General features: G+C 42.1%; 1 protein-coding gene across 1 annotated transcript in view; it reads right to left on the reverse strand.

Annotated features, from left to right (window-relative positions):
- FBP2 (fructose-bisphosphatase 2) overlaps positions 1-14,464 on the reverse strand; it is a 34,774-nt gene extending 20,310 nt beyond the window's left edge. Inside the window, exons 1-3 of the mRNA XM_032635281.1 lie at positions 14,192-14,464; positions 10,266-10,428; positions 8,007-8,099 (exon numbers count right to left, since the gene is read on the reverse strand). Of these exons, the coding sequence (XP_032491172.1) occupies positions 8,007-8,099; positions 10,266-10,428; positions 14,192-14,361 (426 nt within the window). The 5' untranslated portion in view covers positions 14,362-14,464. The remainder of the gene's footprint in view (positions 1-8,006; positions 8,100-10,265; positions 10,429-14,191) is intronic.
- Positions 14,465-15,294: the final 830 nt, after the last annotated feature.

Consider the following 15,294-nt stretch of genomic DNA (forward strand, 5'->3'; position numbering starts at 1 on the left):
TTGCCTATTTTTCTATCGGGGTACTCATCTTCTTATTTTTAATTTTAATAGCTTTTTATATATGAAAGATATAAATACCTTGTATGTTACAAACATTTTCCTCAATTGTCATCTGCCTTTTAATTTTATTTATAGTGTCTTTTTTTGGAAAGTTGATTATTTTTCTTTTAATTGAGGTATAAATTACATATAGCAAAGCACACAAATCTTAACTATACAGTTTGGTGAATTTTTACATATATATAGTACATACTGATGTAACTACTAAGATCAATTTATAGAATATTTCCAGCCACCTAGCAGTTTCTCTTATACCCTCTTTCGTCACTATCACCTCCCCCAAGGTAACCTCTATTCTGGCCTTTATCATCTGGACAACAAAAGAATAATTAGCTTTGACTGTTTTGGAACTTCTTATAAATGAAATTACAAAGCATGTGTTCTTTTGTATCTCGCTTATGTTTCACAACATATGTCTTTGTGATTTTATCTGTGTTGTTGCACATAGCAATAGTTTGTTCTTTTGCATTGCTATGTAGCTTTTTGTTGTGTGACTATATCACAGTTTATTTATCCATTCTTATGTTGATACACTTTTTGGTATTTTTCAGTTTGGGTCTTTTATGAATAATTTGTACACATCTTTCGGCAAACACAGGCACCCATTTATCCTGGGTGCACTCCAGGAGTGGACTTGCTGGGCCATAGTGTATCAGTATATGTTTAATACTAGCAGGTGCTATCAAATTTTTCTGAAGTGTTTGTATCATTTTCTACTCCCACTGCCAATATATTAGAATTCCAGTTTCTTCATCTACAGTTGGTATGGTTAGTCTTTTTAATTTTAGCCACTCTGGTTGGGGGCGGGTGGTAAATGATGTCTCCGTGCTGTTTCCATGCCCATTTCCCTGATGACTAATGATGTTGAGCATCTCTCATGTGCTTATTAACAAGCTGGGGGGGAAAAAATCTCTTTTTTGAAGTTCCTGTTCAAGTCTTTTGCCCATTCCTTTGATAAGATTGACAGTATTTTTTATTGATTTGTAGGAGTTCTTTATTTATTCTGTATATGAGTTCTCTGTTGGATGTATGCATTGAAAATTTTTCCATCCGTCTGTAGTTGCCTTTTTACTCTCTTAATGTTGTCTTTTTTTAAAATTAATTTTTATTAGAGTATAGTTGATTTACAATGTTGTGTTACTTTCTGCTGTACAGCAAAGTGAATCACTTATACATATATCCACTCTTTTTTAGATTCCATTCCCATAACAGTCATTATTGAGTATTGAGTAGAGTTCCCTGTGCTATATAGCAGGTTCTTATTAGTTATCTATTTTATATATAGTAGTGTGTATATGTCAATCCCAATCTCCCAATTTACCCCTCCCTCCCCTTCCCCCTTGGTAACCATAAGTGTGTTTTCTAATCTGTGATCCTATTTCTGTTTTGTAAATAGGTTCACTTGTACCATTATTTTAAATTCCACATATAAGCGATATCATATATTTACTTTTGTCTGACTTACTTCACTCAGTATGACAATCTCTAGGTCCATCCTTAATGTTGTCTTTTGATGAACAAAAGTTCTTAGTTGCAATGAAGCCCAGTTTACTAGCCTTTTCCTTCATGGTTAGTACTTTTTATGTCCTGTTTAAAAAATCTTTACCTTCCTCAAAGGCATGAAGATATTCTCCTGTGGTTTTTTTTCTAGGAGATTTATAGCTTTACTTTTTACAGGGAAGTCTCTGGTCTTTAATTAATCTTTGTGTATGGTGTGAAGTAGGAGTCAAGTTCATTTTTTCTCATACCGACATTCACCTGGACCAGCATCACTTATTGAAGGGATCATCCTGTACAAATTAAACTTCAGTATTGCCTTTTCATAAATCAGGCAATCATTCATGTGTGGGTCTATCTCTAGGATCCCTTTTGTGTTCCACTGGTCTATGTATCCTTATGTCAGTAAAAGAGTAGAATTTTGGTGAGGTTGACTTACCCATAATAATGGGAGACGGGGTCTCCTGACCCTGTAGGGGTGTTAAAACCCACACCCTTGATTTATTCAGATCAACAAGACCAGCTCCTCACATCAGGACAACTCCCTCAGTCCTCCTCTTAAGTCTCTGGTTTTCACTTTTCTGATTCTGGTCCTCCACCCCTTACCTTGTGTTTATTGCTTGTTCATTTCAATGAGCTCAGCCGCGAATTTAAAGGATGATATAGTGTATCCAAAAGTTCTGGATGTCTTGAAAGGAGAGAGTTTGCACTTTGTCTAATCTGTGACTGTTGGAAATGGAAAATGTCAACTTCAAGAAAAAGGAAAATCATAGAACAGGGAGCTGAAAGCAGTATGGGACATCATGAGGGGTGTTTTAGCAATGCTCTTCAGAGATAAGGGGAAGAAAATACTTTTGACAGTTCTCTGACAGTCCTGAAACTTCTATCTTGATGCTTATAGAAAATCACAAAATCCTGGTCAGAAACGGGCATCATCCCTGGCTTTGATAAGGTTCTAAGAGGCTGTGACAGCCCCGTGAGGTTTCTGAAGCAAGCTGCTCTCTCATTAGATATTGCTTAAGCATCACAAAGCTTTCTCTTCATGTCTCATTCGTTTCTCAAACTTGCCCCACTTCTTTAGAAACAGTATCAGAGAAAATCTATGGTTATTTGGACTAGCCTTCAAAGCCTCTGGTTTATTTGAATTTTAAGACAAAATCTCTGTATTCAAAATCACCAAAATTCAAGTGTGAATATCCCATATTATGTATAGTAATAGTCCTCTTTTTTTGTTTCAAAGACTTCATTTTTTTGAGAACAGTTTTAGGGTCACATAAAAATTGTGAGAAAGATACAGAGATTTCCTACATACGCCCTGTCCACATACATGCAGAGCCTCCCTCATTATTCCTCTTTGTTTTTAAATCAGTTGGCTTTAAGAAGCTATTAAGACCATCAACAAAATGAAAAAGAAAAAAATATTTGGAGATCATACATAGAATAAGGGATTAATATCCAAAATATACAAAGAACTCACACAACTCAATGGCAAAAAAACAAATGATCTGACTGAATAGACATTTTTCCGAAGAAGGCATACAAAGGGCCAACGGTTATATGAAAAGGTGCTCAACATCACTAATCATCAGGGAAATGCAAATCAAACCCACAATGAGATAGCACCTCACACCTGTCAGAATGACTAATATCAAAAAGATCAGCAATAAAAAGGGTCGGTGAGGATGTGGAGAGAAGGGAATCCTTGGGCACTGCTTGTAGGAATGTAAATTCATGAAGTCACTGTGGAAAACAGTATGGAGGTTCTTCCAAAAATTAAATATAGAGCTATATAAGATCCAGCAACTACACTTCTGGGTATATACCTGAAGGACATGAAATCACTCTTTCACAGATATATATACATAAAATTCAGCAATAAAAAACAAGGAAATCCTGCCATTCATAACAATATGGATGGACTTTGAGGGCATTATGCTAAGTGAAATAAGTCAGAGAAGGACAAATACTGTATTATCTCACTTACATGTGGACTCTAAAAAAAAAAAAAAGCTCATAGATACAGAGAACAGATTGGTAGTTTCCAGAAGCAAGGGGTGGTGTAGGTGAAATGAGTGAAGGTGGTCAAAGGTACAGACTTCCAATTATAAGATGAGTAAGTCCTGGGGATGTAATGTACGGCATCAGGACTAGAGTTAATAATACCATGCTGTCACACTTTCTTCTCAACTGCTAATGGAACACAATCCAGGATAGGTCATATCTTGGATCACAAATCAAGCCTTGGTAAATTTAAGAAAATTGAAATCGTATCAACTATCTTTTCTGACCACAATGCTATGCGACTAGATATCAATTACAGGAAAAAAATCTGTACAAAAATACAAATACATGGCAGCTACACAATACACTATTTAATAACGAAGAGATCACCGAGGAAATCAAAAAATACCAAGAAACAAATGACAGTGAAAACAAGACAACCCAAAACCTATGGGATGCAGCAAAAGCAGTTCTAAGAGGGAAATTTATAGCCATACAATCCTACCTCAAGAAACAAGAAACACCTCAAATAAACAACCTAACCTTACACCTAAAGCAATTAGAGAAAGAAGAACAAAAACCCCCAAAATTAGCAGAAGGAAAGAAATCATAAAGATAAGATCAGAAATAAATGAAAAAGAAATGAAGGAAACAATAGCTAAGAGCAATAAAACTAAAAGCTGGTTCTTGAGAAGATAAACAAAACTGATAAACCATTAACCAGACTCATCAAGAAAAAAAGGGAGAAGACTCAAATTAATAGAATTAGAAATGAAAAAGGAGAAGTAACAACTGACACTGCAGAAATACAAAGGATCATGAGAGATTACTACAAGTAACTATATGCCAATAAAATGGACAACCTGGAAGAAATGGACAAATTCTTAGAAATGCACAACCTGCCAACACTGAACCAGGAAGAAATAGAAAATATGAACAGACCAATCACAAGCACTGAAATTGAAACTGTGATTTAAAATCTTCCAACAAACAAAAGCCATGACCAGATGGCTTCACAGGCGAATTCTATCAAACACTTAGAGAAGAGCTAACACCTATTCTTTTCAAACTCTTCCACGATATAGCACAGGGAGGAACACTCCCAAACTCATTCTATGAGGCCACCATCACCCTCATACCAAAACCAGACAAAGATGTCACAAAGAAAGAAAACTACTGGCCAATATCACTGATGAACATAGATGCAAAAATCCTCAACAAAATATTAGCAAACAGAATCCAACACCACATTAAAAGGATCATACACCATGATCAAGTGGAGTTTATTGCAGGAATGCCAGGATTCTTCAACATATGCAAATCAATCAACGTGATACACCATATTAACAAACTGAAGGAGAAAAACCATATGATCATCTCAATAGATGCAGAGAAATCTTTCGACAAAATTCAACACCCATTTATGATAAATACCCTCAAGAAAGTAGGCATAGAGGGAATTTTCCTCAACATAATAAAGGCCATATATGACAAACCCACAGCCAACATCATTCTTAACAGTGAAAAACTGAAACCATTTCCACTAAGATCAGGAACAAGACAAGGTTGCCCACTCTCACCACTATTATTCAACATAGTTTTGGAAGTTTCAGCCACAGCAATCAGAGAAGAAAAAGAAATCAAAGGAATCCAAATCGGAAAAGAAGAAGTAAAGCTGTCACTGTTTGCAGATGACAAGGTACTATACATAGAGAATCCTAAAGACATTACCAGAAAACTACTAGAGCTAATCAATGAATTTGGTAAAGTAGCAGGATAAAAAATTAATGCACAGAAATCTGTTGCACTCCTATACACCAATAATGAAAAACCTGAAAGAGAAATTAAAGAAACACTCCCATTTACCATTGCAACAAAAAGAATAAAATACCTTGTAATAAGCCTACCTAAGGAGACAAAAGACCTGTATGAAGAAAACTATAAGACACTGATGAAAGAAATTAAAGATGATACAAACAGATGGAGAGATGTACCATGTTCTTGTATTGGAAGAACTAACGTTGTGAAAATGACTATACTACCCAAAGCAATCTACACAGTCAATGCAATCCTTATCAAACTACCAATGGAATTTTTCGCAGAACTAGAACAAAAAATTTCACAATTTGTATGTCAACACAAAAGACCCCGAATAGCCAAAGCAATCTGGAGAAAGAAAAATGGAGCTGGAGGAATCAGGCTCCCAGACTTCAGACTATACTACAAAGCTACAGTAATCAAGACAGTATGGTATGGGCACAAAAACAGAAATATAGATCAATGGAACAGGACAGAAAGCCCAGAGATAAACCCATGCACGTACGGTCATCTTATCTTTGATAAAGGTGGCAAGAATATACAATGGACAAAAGACAGCCTCTTCAATAAATGGTGCTGGGAAAACTGGACAGCTACATGTAAAAGAATGAAATTAGAACACTCCCTAACACCATGCACAAAAATAAACTCAAAATGGATTAAAGACCTAAATGTAGGGCCAGACACTATCAAACTCTTAGAGGAAGACATAGGCAGAACACTCTATGACATAAATCACAGCAAGATCCTTCTTGACCCACCTCCTAGAGAAATGGAAATAAAAACAAAAATAAACAAATGGGACCTAATGTAACTAAAAAGCTTTTGCACACCAAAGGAAAACATAAACAAGACAAAAAGACAACCCTCAGAATGGGAGAAAATATTTGTAAATGAAGCAACTGACAAAGGATTAATCTCTAAAATTTACAAGCAGCTCATGCAGCTCAATATCAATAAAACAAACAACCCAATCCAAAACTGGGCAGAAGACCTAAATAGACATTTCTCCAAAGAAGATATACAGACAGCCAACAAACACATGAAAGAATGCTCAACATCACTAATCATTAGAGAATTGCAAATCAAAACTACAATGACATATCACCTCACACCAGTCAGAATGGTCATCATCAAAAAATCTACAAACAATAAATGCTGGAGAGGGTGTGGAAAAAAAGGAGCCCTGTTGCACTGTTGGTGGCAATGTAAATTGATACAGCCACTATGGAGAACAGTATGGAGGTTCCTTAAAAAACTAAAAATAGAACTACCATACAACCCAGAAATCCCACTACTGGGCATATACCTTGAGAAAACGATAATTCAAAAAGAGTCATGTACCACAATGTTCACTGCAGCACTGTTTACAATAGCCAGGACATGGAAGCAACCTAAGTGTCCATCGACAGATGAATGGATAAAGAAGATGTGGCACATATATACAATGGAATATTACTCAGCCATAAAAAGAAACGAAATTGAGTTATTTGTAGTGAGGTGGATGGACCTAGAGTCTGTCATACAGGCTGAAGTAAGTCAGAAATAGGAAAACAATACTAAATCTAAATCTAAAAAAAAAAGAAAATGGCTCTGAAGAACCTAGGAACAGGATAGGAAAAAAGATGCAGATGTATAGAATGGGCTTGAGGACATGGGGAGTGGGAAGGGTAAGCTGGGATGAAGTGAGAGAGTGGCATGGACTTATATACACTACCAAATGTAAAATAGATAGCTAGTGGGAAGCAGCTGCATACCACAGGGAGATCAGCTCGGTGCTTTGTGTCCACCTAGAGGGGTGGGATAGGGATGGTGGGAGGGAGATGCAAGAGGGAGGAGATATGAGGATATATGTATAGCTGATTCACTTTGTTATAAAGCAGAAACTAACACACCATTTTAAAGCAATTATACTCCGATAAAGATGTTTTAAAAAAATACTGTATTTTCTGTTTGAAAGTGGCTGTGAGAGTAGATCTTGAAAGTCCTCATCACACACACACACACACACACACACTCACTCACACACACACACACAAATTGTAACTATGTGCGGGGATGGATGTTGACCGTTTCAGTGAATTTTGCCAACAGCCTGAGCCTGGAAGCGAATTCTTCTCAATAGGATGCCTGGCTGGCTGACACCAAGATTTTGGCCTTACAAGCCAGAGAACCTAGCCATGCCTGCCAAACTTCTGACCCAAGAACTGGGCGATAATTAATGGAGGTTGTTTTAAGCCTCTAAATGTGTGGTGAATTGTTACAGCAGCAACAGAAAGCCAACGCAGTAAGATTTAAGATACACAAGGAAGGAACAGAGGGGCCTTCAGATGCCACCAGGAACCTAATTCCACGTCTGGCATTTGTGTTGCCTCCAGATTTTCAGAACAAGGCCCCATCTATCAGCTCACCCTCCCTTCCTAGGAACGCCGAGAACAGGACTGAAGGAAATGAGCGATTCGGGTATTCAATGAGGAGCCCGAGGCAGAGCGAGGTCCATGGCTTGCCTGCCACGGTGTGTCTGGTTAGTGGGAGGACCGAGGTTAGAACTCCAGACTCGTGGCTCCCAGCCCAGGAACGTTTGGAACCACCAGAGGAAGGAGGTGTTACAGAGCATACTGTTTACTCACCTTTCTGTAGATGGCAAATATGGTTCCAATGGAGGCCAGGCAGTCGATGTTCGAAGATCCATCCAGTGGGTCAAAGCAGACCACGTATTTCCCCTACATGCGCAGAGGGCAGAACACCTGATCAGGTCACCTTCCGAGCAACACACTCTGTGTACGTGGCTGTGTGTGTCAGACAACACTACACCAAGAGCGATTCAGAGCAAAGGGATAACCTTGTAAAAAAATGCAATTACTTACGGAGTGCAGAGTGTATCAGCACACATTAACTGTGCAGCTCAGAGCCCGCCTGCCCATAAACAGATTAGTTGACACCCACAGTGGGTGACGGAGGTCCCACCCACCTCCAAATAGCTCTCCTCCCACCTGCTCTGGCTCCGCCCTCCCCTCCTACCTGGGACCAGTGGGGACTCAGAGCTGCTGAAGGTGTGAGAGGAAACCAGGTCTGAAATGGGCACCTTGCAGGGAAGAGGTGGAGAAGCTGAAGACAACCTTGGACAAGCTCTACCCATGTCCACAGTAAGGTCGGCTACTGATTTACTGATACTTCTGAGCCTCTCCCCAGACAGGCTTTTTTCATTTTAGCACATTTTTACTGAAAGAAAAACTCAGAACAATGTCCCAGGGCCTCTGGGTCTGTCTTATTAAAATAGCTGGTATGTATGACTACATCAGGAGAATAAAAATACTCCTCTGGGTTTTGCTGCATCTACCCTACCTTGCTGATGTGAAGACCAGAGACAGAGTAGGCGGGGTCTTGAGATACCATGTCCCTCATGCCCACTCACGCTGCTGTCGCCGGCAGCTCGGGGGAAAGAAAACACCAGATACTTTTTATAGGCCTCCTATGTGCAAGGTTCTGTGAGACCCTTAGTGTTGGGGACTGGGGTGTCCTGGCTAAACACTGGTGTTCAAGCATCAAGTAAGATGGGAGTCATTTTTCCCACCACTAATCTCCTTTCCCCTGACTTTCCAATGAGTAATGCCCTAGCTTAATGTGAGATTTCTTCCTTTCTTTCTTTCCCTTTTTTCTTTTCTTTCTTTTTTCTCTTTCTTTCTTTCTTTCTTTCTCTCTTTCTTTCTTTCTTTCTTTCTTATTTCTTCCTTTTCTCCTTTCTTTTTTCCTTGTTCAACAGGAGGTGAAGCAGGAAGGCAGTGGAATTCATAAACTTGGAAATTCCCCATTCTCCCTGTGGATAAGCCAATTCAGCCCCTTCATTTCACGCATGCGTGCATTCAACAGATATTTCTTGAACATCAAGCATATGCTGGAGAAGGTTCACGAGCTGACGTGGGAACAAGCAAGGAGTATTCAAGAACTAGCGTGAAGACCTGTGTAGCTCAGGCCAACAGGGAAAGAAAACGTGAGATTTGATCAGAGAGATTATCAAGGGTCATATCGGTGGAAGTTGAAAGTTGAAAATAATAGGTGTGACTTAGCCTAATTATGTGAGACAACAAGTATAATGTGCTTTGGCACAGTCCCCACCATACAGCAAGTGTTCAATAAATTTGGCTTTACTTTACTTTTTCCATCCTTTCAGCTAATCACAAGGAAATGGCACCTTGCCCCCAGGACCCACTGTACAAAACAAGGGCCAACAGTCTTAGCGTTTATTTGGCATTACTGTATGGCAGCTGAATATCGGTTGAATTTTTTGGCCACCAGCTTTTTTTATTTTTTTAATAAACTGTGAAAACATAGTGAATATAGACCCTCCCCAGTCATGCCCTGCACTAACCAAGTTTACCATTGCATTAAGGCCAGAGCAACGATCTTTATGAATTCTTTTATGTTTTAGTCTAACAGTTTGTCAGGCATGAAGGAATCTCTGCTGAAACAAAACCCCCTTGGGGAAGGGGCTGGGAGTATAGTGGGGATGAGAAGATTAAGAGACGGTATAGTACCACAAGAACTCTACTTTTTACTGGACTGGATTTTCAAGCGCTCCAAAACGTTGGGACTTGTTACCAGTACGATAAGTGAAAACCCATGATGAACCCCATCCACTGAGAAGTTACGGTAAAGCACTCTGATTTATTTCCTGAATGAATCACTGCCTTATTACGGAGTCTGTTTGACTAGACAGCATAAGGATTCCAACTAAAGAAGCATATAGTCCCTTGTTTGTTTCCAGAAAATAAAAAATTAAGCAATAGAGGAAAATACCAGAAATAAAAAAAAGGCAACCAGAGTCTTCCCAACTCAGTTGCGCCCTCTACTGGTGAGTAGAGGAACTTCAGCAAGGCTGCCACACTCACCCTCTTCTCCTGGGCGGTGATAAGTGCGTCTTTATTCTCTTCCGAGACCAGGACGCAGGTGCTGTAGGAGGATTGGAGCATGTTGATCACCAGGGAATTGGATAACACGTCCAGTTTCTTCACCTCATCCCCTGTCACGTTCACGCTTCCCGCGATTCCGTACCTAAGAAGACAAAAGGTTGGAGGAAATCAGGAAGGGAGACTGGACTCCAGCAAAGCTGCCCAGACGCCAATATACCGCCGCTGTATCCCTCTTTGCCCTTCATGGCTCCAGAGTCTCCAAATTATAAATACGACCAAGTGCGTCCTGTCTCACAGCGCTGGTTCTTACTCTTGCTTCCTTTACACCTCAGGGATATTGTCCTAAGTCCCTCGTCGTCCCAGTAAACACTAACCAGAATTCAATCTTACTAACGAGCAACCCTGTCCCCGGCCCTGGGAGAGAGAATTCATAAAGTCAGACATATCGCCATAATTAATAACTCTAAAAAGTAAAGGGCCGTGGCTTTCCAGCCCCGGAATTTCTAGTATTTGTTGATTATCCTCAAATAGTGGCCTGCTGGGCTGAATTAAAATTTGCTCTGCTGTAGCTTGGCATTACTTGAATAAGAAGGAAAGTGGGGGACAGACTTAACTAGTTTAATTTGATTCTTTACCACCATTCCAAGCAATGTAAGAATGAACACTACTGTAAGAATTCTATCTGGAGGCTTTGTGTTTTAGAGGATTGCTATGCAAAGGTCTCCAGGGAATTCCCTGGGGGTCCCGTGGTTAGGACTCAGTGCTTTCACTTCCCCAGGCCCGGGTTTGATTCCTGGATGGGGAACTAAGATCCCGAAAGCTGCGTGGCTCGGCCAAAAAAAAAAAAAAAGAAGTCTCCAGCTCCCACCCTCGTGGGTGGGATCCTTCTAAAATCAGTCAGATCACCACTGTCTCTCCCAGAGTCCCCAGGTCCTCCACAGTGGGTTTCAGGCCGCACCAAGGAAGGTCTGGTCCCACACTGGCCTTGCCTCTTGGCCCTCTCACCCTCAGTCTCAGCCTCTGGAACCCAACGGGCACACAGCTGCCTTACACAGACCCCTGGGTTCCCTGTCCCCCACCCCCCATGCTCTTCTCTCCGTGAGCCACACGGCTACCACCCCCCTCAAGCCCTTCTCATGCCAACAGCCACCAAGGTCCTGAGGCCACCAGCACCCAGCAAGCTGCTTCTCTCCTCTCCCCCTTCACTCATGGTATCCCCCCCATGGGAGTGCTTTCTGCCCACAGACAGCTTTCTTCTACTTGCCCTCCTAACCTCTTCCAGAAGCTTCCCTGGTGCCACACACACCAGATACAGCCTTGTCAGCCCTTCCAGAGCAGCTCACAATCTGTCTGTGGGAATGTCCTTCCTGCTGGATTATCTGCTCACCGAAGGCAAGAGCTGTGACTCACTGTACTTGTTTCCACAGTGCTCAGACGCTCAATATATGTTCACTGAATTAGAAGAATGGATGGCAGGAAAGTAATCCCCCCCTCTCCTTTTTGTTAACGCCATCTTTTTGTTGAAGCAATGCTCAGGCGGCTCTAACAGGTAGCCAGGGTTGAGACCCACTGATTCACCCTAAGCCGGGGCGAGGGACAGCTCATTTCCCATCCTTTTCCCTGATTGACAGCCTCTCCCCTCCCCCACCGATCCCCCCATCGCTTGATGTCTGATGTGATGAGATCTGCCTTGGAAAACAATACTGGTGGCCTCACCTCAAAGACTGTACCTTCTGGTTCAAAATAAAAGCAAACAAACACACAACAGCAACCACAAAACTGGGTTATGTTGCATCAGAATTTAAAGGGTCCACAAACCCAATCCTGTTGTTTAACTGGAATCTTGATACGGCTTCTAAAGTGGCAGGAATATGCTAAAGTCCCGTTTTCATGAGCAGAATTGCTCTGGGATAGGATGCAACCTTTCAGCTCTTTGAGAAGCAATTCCAGGGTCCTCTTAAAATTATCTCAGCATCTTATTAGAAAGAAGGAATTTCCAGCTAATGGACTTCTCCCACTGACACCTTGGGTATCTATTACAGAGGCATCCAGGGAAGGATGCCGCCTGAATTGGCAAAATACGCGGTCTCTGCCTTACGGAGGACACCTGCCTCAGCCTCCGAGAAAATGCGAGAGCCTGACGTCTTGCTTCCACGGGCTGCGCCTGCCACCTAGTGGTGGGTCAGCGACATCGCCCTGTGAGCCGGCAAATTTCCCCAGGTTCGGGCTTGGAACCACAGTAATAAGGAGCGTTCAATCATCATCACTGCACCTACGAAGCTTTACAACTAGCCCTACGAGTTAGGTGCTATTAGTATCCAATCCGTTTTACAATTTTACAGGCCCTAGCGAGAGTAGGTCATTGACCATGATCACATGGCACAAAAAAACAAGTCAGAGGAGCACCTGAATTATCCAATCGCTGAGTCCACGTCCTCTGGACACTCCATGGCCACAAAGTCAGAGTTCTGCAGCGATTAGCACAACCCCACCACAGCAGCCCCTTCCCAGCCCAGCCGCCCTGCACTGGGGAGCCCATTAACATGGGTAACACTGAGAGGTCAGCAGGCAATCCAGGAAACTGCTCTATACGTAGCCCAGCTCACCACAAGATAGGAGCAGAACAGAGGCAAGTAGCTGGGTCTCACGTTCATGAAGGTCTTTAAAGGTAGAGCTGACCGTTATTGCCAAATGAGGTACTCGTACAGTTACAGCAATACACAGAGAGGGGGAAAACCAGTCACAATCACCTTTAACTTGGAGCTCATTACTGAGTCACCAAGCATTATATAAATAAACTCTGTGATTATCACTATTTTTTTTTTTTTTCACCTGCGGTACGCGGGCCTCTCACTGTTGTGGCCTCTCCCCCATTGCGGAGCACAGGCTCCGGACGCGCAGGCTCAGCGGCCATGGCTCACAGGGCCCAGCCGCTCCGCGGCATGTGGGATCTTCCCGGACCGGGGCACAAACCTGCGTCCCTTGCATCGGCAGGCGGACTCAACCACTGCGCCACCAGGTAAGCCCCAATTATCACATTTTTTTGTGTTAAAAGTACTAAGTTGTTAGAATAAATATTTCAAATTATTGGACTTTGTTATTTCTTCATTTTGGAATAATAATAATAATAACAACAATGGGTGTGTTCATCTTCTGAGAGGACCTCCACTGCAATCGCTACCAGGAAAATGGAAGCCCAAGGAAAGACTGCTTCTTTTCACCACAGACTTAAACTGGACCCTTGGTTGTGAGGATTGGCAGCTGTAACATGAACTTGGGTAAAGCACCAAGAGGGCAAAGTGGAAGAACGCTCTGCATTCCCTCCTCCCGGGCCCAGCACCTCCCAGCTTCCTGCACACCAAGTGGAGAGAAGATTGCGTCACAGAGAAGAAATAAAATATTGTTTTAAAAGCAAAAGACTCTTTTCGATGGTGAGAAAGGAGACGGACGACGGGCCCTGGGATTCAGTAAATGATTTCTACCTCCTAATGACTATGATGGGCAAAGGTCATGGTAATAAAACGCTCATATCTGCAAAGGGCGTCAAGCGTCCTCGCAAGTCTCCTGGCGGTTGGTTTGTGCCAGTGAGAATGCAAGCACAAGTCACGATAACTCAGGATATGTTTCAATGGAACAAGCTCCTGAGCGTGTTATCATTATAATACATGGTAACTGGGAAAATTATATATTTTTTCTCCATAGCATGTCTCCAAGTATTTTGTTTCTTTCTTGAAACAAGTCAAAGGCCCCTTTATCAAAGGACACCTGGCAGAAACTTTAAAGGTAACTTCCCTCCAGGGCGCACGGGCTAATACTTCTGAGCCCGTTTCAGCCCAAGCACCTACAGCTCTTCCCACCCGCACCGGGGCCTCCCATCACTGCGTGTTGCAGCGGGGTAGACTCACAGTTGGGCCAGGCCAGCCTTGCGCACGGCCGAGGAGATGGCTTTGATGGCCGTCAGCATGGAGTTCAGCAGCTGTGTGAGCTCCCCAGTGCCTTTGGCCTGACGCCCCTTTTCCATAACGTAGCGGGTCAGAGTGAGCATGTCCGTTTCGAAGGGGCTTCTGTCCCCCATTGCGGCGGGTAGTTTTTCAAATCCTTTTCTCCCTGCAGAAGAAAGCCTTATCTCTAAGGGCTGGTCAGTGGCTCTGCGGTATCAGAGCTGATTAGAAATCTGTACTGGCCATGCCAGGACCTTTAAGGGAAAGTGCCCCAGGCCACGTGGTTGAGATAACTGGGCGAGTCCTCAAGGAAACCTCTCAGGACTGGCTGATCTGAAGGCTGCCAAGCTGTAAATAGAACCAGGCAGCTGGGAAACACAGACCTACTTCTTCTTGACGAAACTTTTTCTTTAAAGATCCTAAGAAGCAACCGTTTAGTAAAGGTAAGAGATGAGCATTCCAGCCACTAAAAAAAAAAAAAAAAAAGATCCATAAAACCCTCTTATTCAAAGACTCAAAAGGTTTCTTCACATGTATCTACTGCAGGGCCCCATTCCCTCATCTTGCAAGAGGCAGATTGGCAGATATCTTATCTGGGGTATAGGTCACATAACAAAATGATGGCAATCCTGGGACTTCTTAGCCAGGGTTCTTTCATATGTTTGAAAAGGATGCTTTTAAAGTCCAAAAAGCATGTATGATTGGATGGATATTTATAATAGGTATTCAAATCTGGAAGAAAAAACTATTCCTAGTGCCTAGCACTAGGGTTATTTGATCAATTCTTTATTTTTTCAATTTTTCTAGATTTGCATTTTTATAGCAAAAATGATGCTTGCTTATCGAAAAGGAAACACTACAGAACCAGCCCATCCTCCAACCCACTGCCAGAAATAACTGCATTAGAGGTGGTGGGGATCTGTATTTGTAAACAGGGAGGAGGTCTGCATAGGGTGGTCCAAGCACTTTCTCTAGGGGCAGAGACACCTGGCTCCGAGTCCCAGGCTAGTCATCTGCTAGTTGTACAGTTTGGAAAAGCTCCTGAAGCCTCAGTTTCCTCACTTGTA

The sequence above is a fragment of the Phocoena sinus genome, chromosome 6, assembly GCF_008692025.1.
Source record: "Phocoena sinus isolate mPhoSin1 chromosome 6, mPhoSin1.pri, whole genome shotgun sequence".
Classification (NCBI taxonomy): Eukaryota; Metazoa; Chordata; class Mammalia; order Artiodactyla; family Phocoenidae; genus Phocoena; species Phocoena sinus.